The sequence below is a fragment of the Lepidochelys kempii genome, chromosome 9 (genome assembly GCF_965140265.1).
Source record: "Lepidochelys kempii isolate rLepKem1 chromosome 9, rLepKem1.hap2, whole genome shotgun sequence".
Lineage (NCBI taxonomy): Eukaryota > Metazoa > Chordata > Testudines > Cheloniidae > Lepidochelys > Lepidochelys kempii.
Window position 1 is genome coordinate 97,884,126 of NC_133264.1, and position 16,015 is coordinate 97,900,140.

The 16,015-nt window shown below is 38.3% G+C and overlaps 1 protein-coding gene across 1 annotated transcript in view; it reads left to right on the top strand.

The window, feature by feature from the left end:
• The window catches only part of MAP7D3 (MAP7 domain containing 3), a 63,337-nt gene that overhangs the window by 18,824 nt on the left and 28,498 nt on the right, over positions 1–16,015 (top strand). Inside the window, exons 2-6 of the mRNA XM_073358441.1 lie at positions 467–568; positions 1,413–1,493; positions 3,558–3,721; positions 8,001–8,115; positions 10,629–10,658. Of these exons, the coding sequence (XP_073214542.1) occupies positions 467–568; positions 1,413–1,493; positions 3,558–3,721; positions 8,001–8,115; positions 10,629–10,658 (492 nt within the window). The remainder of the gene's footprint in view (positions 1–466; positions 569–1,412; positions 1,494–3,557; positions 3,722–8,000; positions 8,116–10,628; positions 10,659–16,015) is intronic.

The following is a 16,015-nucleotide window of genomic DNA, read 5'->3' on the forward strand; positions in this document are numbered from 1 at the left end:
TTTTAGTAATATAAAGTCTTATGTTTGTGTCTGGTTTCTTGGTGGTGGTTCTTGAGATTGTCTTCTGTTGATTCCTAAAAGAATCCAAATGGTCTTCTAGCTCTATGTTCATTACGTTGGCTACAGGGGTTTACATGGAGGGAAGATTGGGAGTATTGTGCACATCACTCATGAAAGGGGTCTCTCCGTCTTAATTGTGTGCAGAGATATGGGGATAGGTTGTTTTGTTCTTAACCTTGAATATTTCTCCCCTTGCATTTACTTTCCCATTCACAGTCGCTTCATTCTAGCGGGAAGAAGAGGGTGACTAGTTTAAGTGTAAGATGGCACCATAGTTAACAGGAAATCCATGCAAAATGATGAGAAGGGAAACCTGACCAGACATTTCAGGAATAAAATAAATAAATGAGCCCTGTTGATGACAATCTTATTGGTAGTAATTGTCTCTTTAAACTGTTTTTTACAGTTGCTGCAGCCCAAGCAATAGCAGAAGAACGAAGAAACCAAAGTGGTATTAGCCCTGTTCCAGTCCAAACTGCAATAAACATAAAGACAGCCACAAAACCAGGTGTAATCTCTGACTATTATTGATCTTGAAAGTTCCGCTGATTTGCCAGTGGGAGTTGACAGGGTTGGATAGAACTGTTCTGAAGTGCCTTTGCTTTCTCCTTTTAGAGAACTCAGAGTTGGGGAGCTGGCCTCATAACTTTAGGACATCACTCAGGCTTCCACTCTTGCTCTTCCCAGGATTCAGTTAGTGCAGCTTGCCCACCCTGAATAGGGCAGAACAGTGAAGACAAATGAATTTGTCTGCTCTATACCCTGCTCTTGTTGCCAATTCACTTCCAGGTGCAATTAAGGGTTTTGGTACGGTCTATAAAGACCCAGGTGGTCTGGGCTCCACTTAACTGAAATACCGTTCTCCCTTTGGCTCTTCACAACATGTGTTTTTATAACTGTAGCACTTCAGCTAATTGTATCTGTGGTAATCTTTGTGGGAGCTAGAGACATGTCATTCTTGGTCACAGCCTCTCACCTCTGGAATTTACGCCTGCCAGAAATATGGGCTGTGGTTAGAGCATAATGCAGGGCCCACCTCCTTTGTTTAGGTTTTCTATTAATTTTATGGCTTGAGCCATTTAATCTTATGTCTGGTATTTGCTGGTCCTCTTAAGATTGTTGGATTGGTTATTGGGGGGGAGGAAGAGTTCCAGAATACATTCTTCCTGTACTGGAGGACAAGCTTGCTAGTACTCTTCTAACCTGTGTGAAGTACATGATACCATGGTGAATAGGTGCCTTTCTCAGAATGGGTTCAATAATTATTTCAATAGTCTATATTTAAAACAGCTTGTTTCTTTTTAAATCTGTGTTCTAAATGACTGACAATGACAATTCCTTTTTTTTGACAGTGATAGATGGCTCCACTCTGAGAACAGAAGAAAGACAAAGACTAGCCCGGGAGCGAAGAGAAGAGCGGGAAAAGCAAAATGGTATATTCACGTTTAACCATATTTAAAATAATATGTATTAACGCTTGTGGTATAAGTTACATACGATGCCACAAATTATTTCTTTCCCAAAGTCTTCTTGGGTTTGTGAACCTGGCACTCTTCTTAAACTTCCACTTCCAGCTTTTGTGGGGTAGATTACATAGTGGTAAAATGTTAGTGGCCAATCTTTGGAAGCATCCAGTCCAGCAATGCTGCAGTATTGGTAAGTGTGAAATTTTGAGAAAAGTATCCAGATAGACAAAAGACCCTTGACAGATTTCTGTGTTTATATTGTGTATAGAATACCATTCAGACAATATTATTAATGATCCAAAAATGTTTGGCCATCTGAACTGCTTGATTGCCTTCAACATTATCTCTTTTTTAAGATTCTAAAAAGAATAAAAGACTCCTGGATTGAGTCCTTATCAAATAAATTTATATTGCACTTCATTTTAGATGTGAATCCATGATCTCATCCAGGAAAAATTGTATAAATGTGGGCCATGCATCTACATGTGTGGTAAAGCTCAGAGACGGTCTGCGTACTAGTACAGTGACTTACCCATTTAGTTAACATCTTCCTGCTGGCCTCAGGCTTCTCTGCCATTGTGTTCAATTTCAGGTTCATTTATTTTATTTGTGGGCTTGCCCTTAAACTGTTCAATAATTTCCAGAAGTACGTTGTGGAAGATTCTGAACTTTTGAGAAAGTACTTGTAGTCTGAGCTCTGATGTGTTAACTTCCATGTTTTCTCATTCAGTGATTCAGGGTTTTTTTTTATTGCATATAAATGGGTGTTAAATGCGACACAGAAGTCCATGTTAAGTTTTCCTCTCTGATGTCCAGCTTCCTAGTGAGGCTTTAATACTAAGAACAGCCATACTGGGTCAGACCAAAGGTCCATCTAGCCCAGTATCCTGTCTTCCAATAGTGAATAATGCCAGGTGCCCCAGAGGGAATGAACAGAACAGGTGATCCATTCCCTGTTGCTCATTCCCAGCTTCTGGCAAACAGAGGCTAGGGACACCATCCCTGCCCATCCTGGCTAATAGCTATTGATGAACCTATTCTCCATGAATTTATCTAGTTCTTTTATAAACCCTGTTTATAGTCTTGGCCTTCATAATGTCCTCTGGCAGAGATCCACAGGTTGACTGTGCGTTGTTTGAAGAAATACTTTCTTTTGTTTGTTTTAAACCTGCTGCCTATTAATTTTATCTGGTGACCCCTAGTTCTTGTGTGTTCTTCCTTATTTACTTTCTCCACACCAGTCATGATTTTATAGACCTCTATAATATCCCCCCTTAGTCGTGCCTTTTCCAATCTGAAAAGTCTCAATGTTATTAATCTCTACTCAGACGGAAGCTGTTCCATACCCGTAATAATTTTTGTTGCCCTTTTCTGAACCTTTTCCCATTCCAATATATCTTTTTTTTTTTTGAGATGGGGCGACCACATCTACACGCAGTACTCAAGATGTGGGCATACCATGGATTTATATAGAGGCAATATAATATTTTCTGTCTTATTATCTATCCCTTTCTTAATGAGTCCCAACATTCTGTTCGCTTTTTTGACTGCCGCTGCACATTGAGTGGATGTTTTCAGAGAACTATTCACAATGACTCAGTGATCTTTTTCTTGAGTAGTAACAGCTAATTTAGACCCCATCATTTTATGTGTGTCGGTGGGATTATGTTTTCCGATGTGCATTACTTTGCATTTATCAACACGGAATTTCATTATGACAGCACCGCAGATGCATGCATAGCATAAGGCACGTTCTCTGTGAACTTACATACAGATCATAAAGTGTAAAACTTCAGAAAAAGTTCCAGTCTGTTCCCAAAGCTGGGAACAAAATGGAATAGAAGGTTAGGTCACATGTAACATTATTTGATTAAGATGTAAGATTAACTATACATCAGAATTAGATCGGCTAGAGTGTTATGTTGTAGAGGTGGACTAGTAAGCTTTTCACCTTTGTCAATTGTAGTGTTTGTGAGTACTTTTTAAAGTTTGATTTAAGTTTACTTATTTAAATTTTTTTAACATGTATAGCTGCCAAAGAAACACAGATATTTGAAAAGGAAAAAAAAGCAAAACTCCAGTATGAAAAACAGATGGAAGAAAAGCAGAGAAAATTGAAAGAACAGAAACAGAAAGAAGAACAAAGAAGAGCTGCAGTAGAAGAAAAAAGAAAACAAAAAATAGAGGCGGAAAAGGTACTGTTCATGGCTATTACGTAACATTGTGAAAAATGTCTAAATTATATCCTTATTATGAAATAGATTAGTTAAGGATAGTATAAGTACATTGATCAGTTCTTTTAAAAGTAGTTGCAATTCGTACTCTAGTATTCAAAGCACACGTGTTACTTTTTGCAATGGTGGTCCATTATTTAGACTCTCAGTTAATTCCAGTCAGTTCTAGCTCTCCCTGTACCAAAGGGAACATTAGCTCGTTATCTTAATTTGGTCTTAATAATTTTTAACATAGAGTGTGAAAATATCCCTGACATTTTAACTTTCATTTTGTAGACAAGTTTTGCTGTGTTTCTAGTAAACTAACATGGTTTCCTAACTTGATATGTATTCCACTGGGTTCTAACTGGCTCCCACTGCCTCAGTTCTCCTATGTTACTACTCATGGTGCCTTTTATGCTGCTGATCACAGACTACTCTTTCTGCCTTATCTAGTTATACTTTGCTACTTTGAACTCTGTTTTGGCCATCCTTTTATGACTGTCACTTTGTCCTCCCTCTGCCCTAATATGGGCATTTTGCACTCTTAGAAGCATCATCCTACACTGGTTGCGCTTACATTTTGTGCCATTTTCAGTTGCCCGATGTTCCTCTTGTGCATGTTTTGTGTGCAACTCTTTCACTAGAATGCTGTTATGCTCATGTTGTTTGAGATAATTAAGTCCCAGGTGTTTCAATTTAGCAGCTAAAGAAATAATTTACGTTGATGAAATACAAGCAAAAATGTTTGTCCTGTTCTGTTGATGATTCAGGATGGAATTGCAGTCTAATGGAACTACATCTCTTGGAACACAAAAGGGCTGTTTTTAGCTTCAGATTTTCTCCAGAGAAACCATTAAAACCAATTGAAACCATTTATTTGATTATCAGGGAAACAATCCCTGACAAATCAGTTGCTGACTGATATTAAGCTGAGCTTTACCAGATTCTCTCCTTAGAAGAGGATCAGATGCAGACATCTACACACACAGAACCTAGCACCTCAAAGAGTATCTTCTAGTTTTGCCTAATGAGGAGAGTCTAACCCATACAAACTGTGTTCAACCAGGAAGTGAAGGCAGGTGCTGGATAATGAGAAATATGACCAGAAAATACTTTACTTTAAAATAAACTGTTCGATATTTACCTATAAGAACAGCCATACTGGGTCAGACCAAAGGTCCATCTAGCCCAGTATCCTGTCTTCCGACAGTGGCCAATGCCAGGTGCCCCAGAGGGAATGGAATGAACAGAACAGGTAATCATCAAGTAATCCATCCCCTGTCGCCCATTCCCAGGTTCTGGCAAACAAAGGCTAGGGACACCATCCCTGTCCATCCTGGCTAATATCCTCCATGAACTTATCTAGTTCTTTTTTGAACTCTGTTATAGTCTTGGTCTTCACAACATCATCTGACAAGGAGTTGCACAGGTTGACTGTGCATTGTGTGAAGAAATACTTCCTTTTGTTTGTTTTGAAATCTGCTGCCTATTAATTTCATTTGGTGACCCCTAGTTTTTGTGTTATGAGGAGTAAATAACACTTCCTTATTTACTTTCTCCACACCAGCATGATTTTATAGACCTCTATCATATCCCCCCTTAGTCGTGTCTTTTCCAATCTGAAAAGACCCATTTTTATTAATCTCGCCTCACATGGCAGCCGTTCCAGACCCGTAATAATTTTTGTTGCCCTTTTCTGAACCTATTCCAATATATCTTTTTTGAGATGGGGCGATCACATCTGCAGGCAGTATTCAAGATGTGGGCGTACCATGGATTTATATAGAGGCAATATGATATTTTCTGTCTTATTAGCTATCCCTTTTTTAATGATTCCCAACATTCTGTTCACTTTTTTGGCTGCCGCTGCACATTGAATGGATGTTTTCAGAGAACTATCCACAATGACTCAGCGATCTTTTTCGTGAGTGATAACAGCTAATTTAGATCCCATCATTTTATATGTGTCGGTGGGATTATGTTTTCCGGTGTGCATTCCTTTGCATTTATCAACACTAAATTTCATCTGCCATTTTGTTGCCCAGTCACCCTGTTTTGAGAGACCCTTTTGTAGCTCTTTGCGGTCTGCCTGGCACTTAACTATCTTGAATAGTTTTAGATCATCTACAAATTTTGCCACCTCACGGTTTACCCCTTTTTCCAGATCGTTTGACAAAAATCATTTAAGATGTCTTCCTTCACGCCAAGATTTACCAAGCACAATGGATGGTAAAGGACATAGCAAACCATATTTTTTCATTCTTTGTTTCATGTTTCAGTCAAATCATTTCTGGTTAGTCACCTCCCAAAGGTAACTTAAAAAAGCAATCACCATAGTGAAAACAGGTAGAAGAATTAGTTGCCACCTGCCTGAAACTAATCATGAAAGCCTCATTACTAAGATTAAAAAACATTATTTTGTTTAATGACAATAATTAAGACTCAAGTGCATTGTTACTAGCTATGCAAAATATATAGGTTGTGTGTGCAACAATACTTAGATTGTAATCTTTTTGAGATACTGTCATTATGTTGGTGCAGTAGGGCCCTGATTGGAACCTTTAAATTCTGCTGCAATAAAAATAATTCAAAGAATCCCAGTAGCAGTGTGTTCTATAGATCCTTGTCTAGATACTTTGGTCATTAATACCTTAGAGTTCTGTCCACATGGATGTGCTTACAGGATAAGAGTCCAAGACTGTACCTAAAGTCAGTAAAATAAACCAGATTGGAGTTGGTGTCTTGTCTTTCTTTAGAGGTAGATAAACTGCTGTCCAAAGAATATTTTTCTGGGAAGCTTTGCATGGCAAACAATACCTCCTGTTTCTTCAGAGCTTGGGGGATTTTTAGCCTTTCCTTCCAAGTTTTTTGTCACTGAAGAAACCCCAAAGTGATGCAAAGACTTTTTAGTCTGTGTTGTTATGAAATTCATGTTAAGGGAGAATAGAAGCCTTCTGTCCCCAGGAGAGAAAATTGTTTGGATAACTGGTCCCTTGGTATCTTGTAGCATGTTGGTGATAAATACTGACTAAGGAGTTCTCAATCATTGCTATTCCAGGATATGACCCTGTTGTTTATCTTCATAGCCAGGCAGTGCCATATGCTTTTAAACCTTGAGGATGGTGAAGAGAAAGTCTGTTAAAAAGTGAACTGTGTAACCCTTTTTATATGATAAGACTAGAGTTCAGTGTTCTGGGGTTTGTTTTCCTTCTCCAGCAATTGATATGAACACCTGAGATGGGGGGAGAGCTGTACTCCAGTGCTGTTCCAGATGTTAGTCGTGTCAGCAATTATTGCTGAAGTCCAGAGTTTACAAGTAAAAACAGACTTTCAGCTTGTCATAAAATTTCCTTTTAAGTTTTACCTTCTTTTGGGTCCCATCCTGCTTCCATTGAAGTTGATGTCAAAATTCCTTCATGTTTAGAGAGATGAGCTGATGTTTGTATAGTACTTTGAAAAGATAGTGTCCTTAATATTTGTTAATATTAAACAGTTTTTTTTAAAGAATGTACTTTATTTAGGTATTTCATTAAGCAACAGTATTTTCTGTCAACAGCTGTGCTTTGGAGTTCATGAGTTCTCTTCTTACAAGAGAATTATTTTTCTTTTTAAAAAAAAAATCTTCTAGCCAACATTCTAAGTTTTTTTTTAAAGCCCAGTGGGATGTTAATTAAAGGTCTTCTTTCACAGAGAAAGATCTCTACTAGTTTCCTTCAAATAGTTTTAAGATTGTTTAATATAGGAACACTTGAAAAAATGTATAATCTATTTCAGGAGAATTCTGGAGTTTCATATCCTAATGGCTGCTTGGTTAGAAAACTAGAATTGACAGTTTAAACACTTGAGATTTTATAATCCTTCCTCCCACTTTATATTTATTTATAAGTCTCTGATAATCAAGACATCTGTAGATAAGAGTTGTTCTGTATAATATATCTGAACTGATACATAGTCGCTACAGCAGATTCTTGATCAAATGCACTTTGAATGCGTTAACCCTAAAAGTCTAATTTCACTTCAGTGTAGTACGTCTCTTTGTGAAATATTAGAGGAATATTTGTGCATTATATTAAAATGATTGGTGTCTTCAGTCTTTTAGCACGTCACATTTGTTTTAGAATTAGTTATGGTCACATGGTGAAGGTAAAACAGATGTTTTTGATTTCACGCTCTTCAGGGAAGAAAGATTTTGTGTTGAGCATAGTTGTGCTTAATAATGGTTTACATAGCCTTATATAGAGATATTATTTGGTAATAGGAGCGATATGAAGCAGTTGTGCATCGTACCTTGGAGCGGAGCCAACGTCTGGAAACACGACAGAAGAGGTGGTCATGGGGAGGGTCTGTAACTTCAAATTCAGACAGCAAGACTGGTAAGGGTTGCTGAAATTGAGTGCATTATGTTGATTTATAGTGTTGTTGCATTTATAATTCAGATACCTTGAAGACTAATTCAAAAGTAGTATTTATAATGCTGTTTTAAAGATTTCTGTTTAATACTGTTATTCATTATATTAAACAATATGCATCCTTTAATAGACTTGCTTTGAATACTAATTGATGATGCTCTGTGTTTTAAATAGAGGTTAAATGGGTAAGATGGCACAGGGGTTAATGCTCAAGCTTTTCAGCTCTGGAGTCCGTGTTGAATCCCATCTGAGGTTACACATTTTAAATATACTTGGTCTCAAACAGGTTCTTATTAAACCATCATGTATTTTGATGTAATAAGCAATTTTTGCTTATCAGAAGCCCAACATTAGAATAGTAGAACCGGATGACCTGCCTCCTTAATCACTTATCTATAATTTATAGGAAAAAACTGCATGATCATGGGGGACTTGAGTCTGAATGACATATGCTGAAGGTCTCATGCTGGCAGTACTAAAACATCCTTGGAATTTCTAAACATTATAGATGAAGATTTCCTAACGCAAAAAGTGTTGTGGCCAACACATTGGGAATTCTTTTAGACCTTGTCCTAGCAGATAGAGATGAACTGATCATAGAACTAAATATTAATGGCAGTTTAGGTACAAGTGTTCATGATTAGATCACATTTATAATGTACAAGCAAAATTAAGTCCAGACCAGTACTATGTATACTTGGTCCCTTATTAGGGCAAGTTTCACAAAGCTTGAAAATAATTATGAGCCAGATCAGCTGGGAGGAAGACTTTGATCTAGAAACTGTGAATGATAACGGGGAATCATTTAAGAACACAAAACCTCACAATCCCATAATTGAGGAAGATGGCTGTGCTGGTTAACCAATCCGCTTTAGAAGGGAAATGAAGACAGCTATTAAAAAAAATTAAAATAATAATATTTAACAAATGGAAGAAAGGTGAGATTGATAGTAGTGCATATAAATCAGAAGCTAGGAATTGTAGAAAATTGATAAGGGGAGCAGAGGGACACAGAGAAATCTATGTCCAGCAGAGTTAAGGATAATAAGGAGTTGTTTAAGTATATTAGGAACAAAAAGAATCCTGACAAAGGAACTGGTAAACTTATCAATAATATTGCAGAAAAGGCAGAAGTGTTCAATAAATATTTCTGTTCTATACTTGGGGGAGTGATAAATAATGAAGAGGACAGGTCACTGATTCAGAGGAATCTGAATTGCTTGGTAAGTTAGATGTAAGCAAACAATACATGTTTTAATATGGCTAAATGTATACATTTAGAAACAAAGAATATAGGCAATTCCTGTGGGATAGGGAAGCTAGCAAACAATGACTCTGAAAAAGATTTGGGGGTCATGGTGGATAATCAGCTGAACAAGAGCTCCTAGTATGATGTGTGCTAAAGAGCTAATGCGATCCTGGGATGCGTAAACAGGAACCTCAAGTAGGTGTAGAGAGGTTATTGAACCTCTGTATTTGACGACTGTTGCTGGAATACTGTGTCCAATTCTGGTGCCCACAATTCAAGAAGGATATTGATAAATTGAAGAGGGTTCAGAGAGGATGCACGAGAATGATTCAAGGACTAGAAAACAAGCTTTATAGCGACAGGCTCAAGAAGCTTGGTCTGTTTTGCTTAATAAAGAGAGGCTAAAGGTTGACTTGATTGGTCTAAGTTCTACGTGGGAATCAAATATTTAATAATGGGCTCGTCAATCTGACTGAGCAAGGTATAACACGATTCAATGGCTGGAAGTTAAAACGAGACGAATTCAGACTGAAAATAAGGCATACATTTTACAGTGAGGATGGTTAACCACGGAAATAATTTATGAAAGGTTGTGGTCAATTCTCCATCACTGAATTAAAAACACTCAGGATTGCATGTTTGTCTGAAAGAGCTGCTCTAGGAATTCTTTTGGGGCAGTCTATGGTGAGTGTTACGGAGGATGTCAGACTAAATGATCACAGTGGTCCCTTCTGGCCTTGGAATCTATGACTGAAATGAAATGAAAATAATGGGAACTGAAAGGAGGGCTTCACAATGTATGGCACTAAACATGATCAGGCCCTCACTTTCCTGAGCAATAAAAATATTTTAAGGGAAAATCAAACTTGGTATAGTGAGCTATTAATAATAACTTCTCAATTTCCAGTTGAAGAGAGGGAGGTTGTAAGGACAGTGATACATGCAAGTCCATGGGAATTTTAAAAGTAACTGCAGAAATAAAAAAAACATACCTGAGCTCACTTTTGTTTTCTGCTCTAGTGTTGGAATTGTGTCAAAAATACTCAAGGTGGAATTAATTGTGGTGTTGACTGTCAGGCTGTGTCTAGAGCTTAAGGCCTAAAAAGTGTGTGTTGAAATAATAATTACAGCAATTATAAGTATTATTTCCACTTTCCCCATTTCTCTGTTGTTCTATTAAGTGCTATCCAGCCTTGTGATTTATCTTACAAATCTTGTTCTTCTACAGAGCCACAGACTGCAGATGAAGGTGGAGCTGGTAGTATTAATTTCTAAAATGGCCTTCTGCTATTACTTTATACTAACCGCTAACCTTTTGAACTGGAATTCTCACTTTCACTGATTGGAGTTAAGGGGAGTTACTTTTGCATAGCTGGAGCTGGGCCAGCAGGGCTCAGAGCACTGCAGAAGCAGCACACTTGGTCCTCTGTGTAGAGCATGCCCTGTATCTTTAACAATCCCTCCCAGCCAATTTAGGTGGGCCTTTCCATTGGTGAGATCATAAGGGAGTCTGAGACAGGGTATTATCTGCAGTTTAGTGCCTCAAGGATGAGGATATAAAGCATGGGGAAAAATGGGAGATCTTTCTGGTTCTGGGTATATGCTGAATGTATATTAATATGGTACTCTGTAAACCAGAATTTTGTAAACAATGATTTGGTACTTTGCAAACAGTTTAAACAATAGCTGGAGAAACTCCCCTGTGCACAAATTTGGTACATTTTACAAATGGTACATTTTCATGATCTAGTACAAACAGATATGTAGGGGAGCCTTTTCCTTTAACTATGTTTAATTTCTGTGGAAGGAGATTGCAAAAACAATGAGTGACAGTTATTCCAATGAGTGACAGTGATTCCAAACTTTTAAAATTCATTTTCCATTGACTTTCTAGCACCTTCCATGGAAGAGGTTGAGACACACTCATAGACTAATTAATTTATAAACAATTCAAATGGTTTCTAAGGCCAAGTCTACACTTGAAGGGCTTTGGTGGTATATTATACTGGCAAAAGCACTTTCAGTGTGGACACCATTTATACCAGCCAAACTTTTTTGCTGGAAAAATTTATTCCAGCAAAATAATTGCCTGGTAGAACTGCATCTACACTAGACACTCTTGCCGGCACAGCCACATCCGTCAGGGATTATGCATCTTCACGCCCCTGAGTGACATAGCTACGCTGGCAAAGGCTTGTGGTGTAGATCTGGCCTATGCGTAATCAAGGACATTTAATTTTTGTAACTGAGGGCTAAAATGACAGCCCCCTCATGTGAGACCCAGCTAAGTCTATGAGCACTGAAAAAATCTGTGCATGCTTGTAGCTGCACTAATCTAGTCCAGTTGTCTCATAATACTGACAATATGAGGCTTGAAAACTCAGTAAAAGTGTAACTGAGCATGATTTAACTGCCCGATCTTATTCTGGCAGCCATAGCACATTTTCCCCTTTTCTTCTGCTCCCCTCAGCATGGACTGGCATTTTTTTCCAAAAATTAACCAGTTTGACTGGATCGGTTCGCCTCTATTAAACATGTGATCCTGAGATACATGTATTAATTCCAGTTGTTTTCCACTATCCAGTCTAATTTCTCTTGAAAGCCAAATTAGAGTATCAAGTTTTATCCTATTTCTGGAAGTCATATTTGTCTCTGCTCTTTTTTGTTTTCCCCATTTCTAAATGACAGCAAAAACAAAATGTGCTCTTTATTGCTCATCGTTAAAGACAGCCACTAATAATAAGCCTTTACTTCCATCTTGTTCCTGAAGGACATAAGTCTTGAATGTATTTCTCCTCTCGTTCTTGATGTCACTATCCAGGTCCATCAAAAATTACCAGAGTCTTCCAACAAAAATGTCAGGCCTCGTATTTCTGATGTAAAACAACAAGACTTGATATGTGTATACATTATCAATTAGCAATAAGGGGCACATGCCCCTTCTTTGTTTTGCAGTTCACCCTTATGGGTTTTGCATAAGGTCTGTTTTGTCTGTTCATCAGTCTAAACAATCTTAATCTGAAATCTCTCATCTCATTTTTTGGGATTTTTTTGGTTGCTTGCTTTTGTTTTGATTAAAATATCTAGTCTTGTCCAAGAAACAGCAAGAGGTAAAGGTAAAGCAGACATTACAGGCCCTGGCACTGGAACATTCAGTTTACACTGAGACACAGAGTCGAGCAGTCACATATCTGCTATCAAAGCCCTGGCTGGGATGATTTAGTTGGTGTTGGTCCTGCTTTGAGCAGAGGATTGGACTAGATGACCTCCTGAGGTCCCTTCCAACCCTGATATTCTATGATTCTATCTAGTTTTAACTCTGTGAAGTTAAAATTCTGTGTTGGATTAATTTTTAAGATCTCTTGAGAAATTGAAACAAATTACTGCACCCTTGTCATGTTCAATATTTTGTGGGTCTTCCTGTGCCTAGTGAGCAAGAAAAGTGTAGGTTTTCCCTGCTTCTACTATGCTGAAATCGGTTAATAGTAACCTTCACATCAGAACTCAACATTTAGATGTAGAGAGAAATAGATAATGAATGCTTATCCAGAATGGTGTGCAATCACACGTTTTTGTATCCCTAAACTAATCTTTAGATTGTTTTCAGATGTACAGCCACCTCACCCAAGCAATAGTGTATAAAATCAACCCTGGAATCCATTTCCTCCTTTTTTCCCCTATCTCAAAGGTTGCCAATAGCCTCTAACTTCAGGCTGTAATATAGCTAGCTAGTATAAACAATGCCCCCCCTTTACTCTGCTACCTACACTATACACAAAATTGATTTGTATAAAAATCTTTTTGTTCCCCTTTCTCTAACATCTGTGTACCTTCAGTCCTTAGAATACATGGGGATCGGGACCATCCCTTTTCCGGTGTCTGAAAAATGCCTAACGTTGTGGTTGCTATAGCATTATCACATTATTGATTAATAATGTTTCAGTTTCTCTAACATCATCATTAGAAGAGAGTTACAGAATATTTGCAATATTGTCTTCTGACTGTCTGTTCTTGTGGCATATTCAGGGATAGGTTGGTCAGCTTTTAAATATGCTGGGAGACCAAAGCTATTCCAGATACTGCAGAAAAGTCTTCCATGTTTAGTAATTCATGATCCAAGAAAATGTAGCCCCAACAATCTTCCTTTCCAGGCACATTCTGTCATGATCAGAACCAGTTTCATGTGAATATAAATATTTAGAACTCTTGACCAAGCAAGGTAAATATCTGGCTGAGATAGCAGTAGATTCACAAGTGTACTGAAAAGTAAACCATACATAATTGGACATTTCAAGAACATCCGGAAGATCAAACCCTATATACGGGGAAAATATTGTACATCGATATAATGCGCATGATTCAGGATTACTCCCCATTGATGGTTAGGAATTAATAAAAAATAAAAACCCACAATCGAGCATTTTACAGTTAAAGTTGTTTTATCCGGCATGTTCAGGGAATGGGGGGTGCCGGTAAGTGAAAAATGGTGGTTTACTAAGAGGGAGGGAGTTTGGGTGCGGGAGGGGACTCGTGGTGCCGGATCCAGGGGCCCAATCACCTCTGGCAGCTTCTCACAAGAAGCAACCTGTCCCGGGTGCTCCCAGGCAGAGGTGCGGCAGGCAGCTCTGCTAGCTACCCGCACCCTGCCCTGGATGCTGGCTCCGTAGCTCCCATTGACCAGGAACCACAGCCAATGTGAGCTGCGGGGGTGGAGCCTGTAGGCAGAGGCGGCACACAGAGCTGCCTGCAGTGCCTCTATCTAGGACCAGCTAGGACAGGTTGCTGCTTGCGGGGAGCCGCCTGAGGTGAGTGGCCCCCAGATCCGGCACCCCATACCCCTTCCCAAACCCCCTCCTGCACCCCAACCCCCCACCGGCCTTGTGCCAACGGGACTATAAACAGGAATTACAATGAAGATCAGAAATGCCGGTTTATAGAGCTTTTCCACTTGGTGAAGTGCCGGATAAAACAGCTTTTACTGTACCATGGTATTAAGAGAGAAGTGGTTCATGCTAACAAATGCAGTTAGATTCTGTTAAGAAGCCTGGGAGAAATGGCAACATTGCATAATAAAAATACATAGTCCTTGACAGCAAAATCCCAGCAATTGCGGAAAGTTCCCTATCACAAAACCAGATGATGAAGTGCCTGAGAGACAAAGGTGCATGCCATTAGAGAATATGATGGTCATCAGACACGAAGTTTAACACCACACTCCAGTACCTATGTAGACAGTGTATGCACTTTGAAAAATTACCCTAGCATTATGTTGCATGCTTGCTCCAATTCTTGCAATTTTTTATATATAAATGATTTATAACTTTCTTTTTCCAAAAAAAATCCTACAAACACAGAACGAAGTCACCAATAATTAAGAAACCATTGATTTGATGCAATGAAAATTTTTGTCAGATAATTCCCTAGGACTTCAGAAACCATTCTTCCTGCTAATGGCCAGACTAAAGGAATAATTGAAGCCATCTTATCAAGTTATTAAAATTGTGTTGGCCAGACAGGTTAATTAGAGTTCATTAAGTTACATCCACCGTTTAGGATTCCAAAGCTTTCTTGCAAATGGAAATGCAAGTACCACGTACATATCTCTTGTTTCTAATAAGGTTTAGTTTTACAATGTTATATACCACTCATACTTGGAGTCAGTTGACTTTTTGATCGCTGAAGTTCATGTGAATAGTCAGGCTATTGCTACATGTTTTTGAAAATCCCACCCCTAGTGCATATCCTATAGTAAAATAAATAAATAAATAAACAAGGAAAGGGAAATAGCAAGGAAGTGATGGAAAATAACTATTAGTGGATGTAGTTTCCCTTAGAAAATTCCTGAAGTTCATCTAAAAACTCCAAAATCTGTCGCAGCTATCTCAGTTCTCTTGCATCTTCCCTTATAAAATAACCTTTGTGTTTGCCTTAGAAAAAGTGTCCCAAACTTAAATCTTCTTTTCTGGCATTTACTATTCAGGTGCTGTACAATAGATCTTTCAAATCATGCTGTGGGAGTGGAATGCCCTAAAAAAGGAAGCTTCTCTTCTTTCTCAGTCTGCTCTTACTTTGCTGTCCTTTCACGCCTCCTTAAAACAGTTTCTTGTGGTATCAGGGAGAGTAGCAATTCCGGGGTTTGTACGCTCATTCACATACATACATGCAGGCCAATCCAGTCAAATTCTCATATTGGCTGCTTCTAGAGGAAACTGCCATAGCATGTTGGGGAGCCTTTTGAAAAGGGAAAAGAAGCTTCTTCCACAGTAACCCTATTTTCCCTTTAGTATGGATTTATTTGCTAATAAGTTAACCAGCTTTGCCATTAACATTTGATATGCATGCAACATAATGTGCAGAATTTTAGGGTTTTACCATGCTGGTTTGTGCTACTTTTAGCATGCACTACCAGGAAATACTAACCTATCTCAAAGGGATTTGTGGTTTATGAATTGTTTGTAAAGTGCTTTGAGATCCTTGAGTGGGAAGTACTGTGTAAAAGAAACAGAGCAGAACTGGAAATGGCTTTTGGGAAGTAATACTTACACTTCCAAATTTATCCCCAGAGAAATATGTTAAAGGACACTTTCTGACTGATAAATGCTAAAATAAACATTT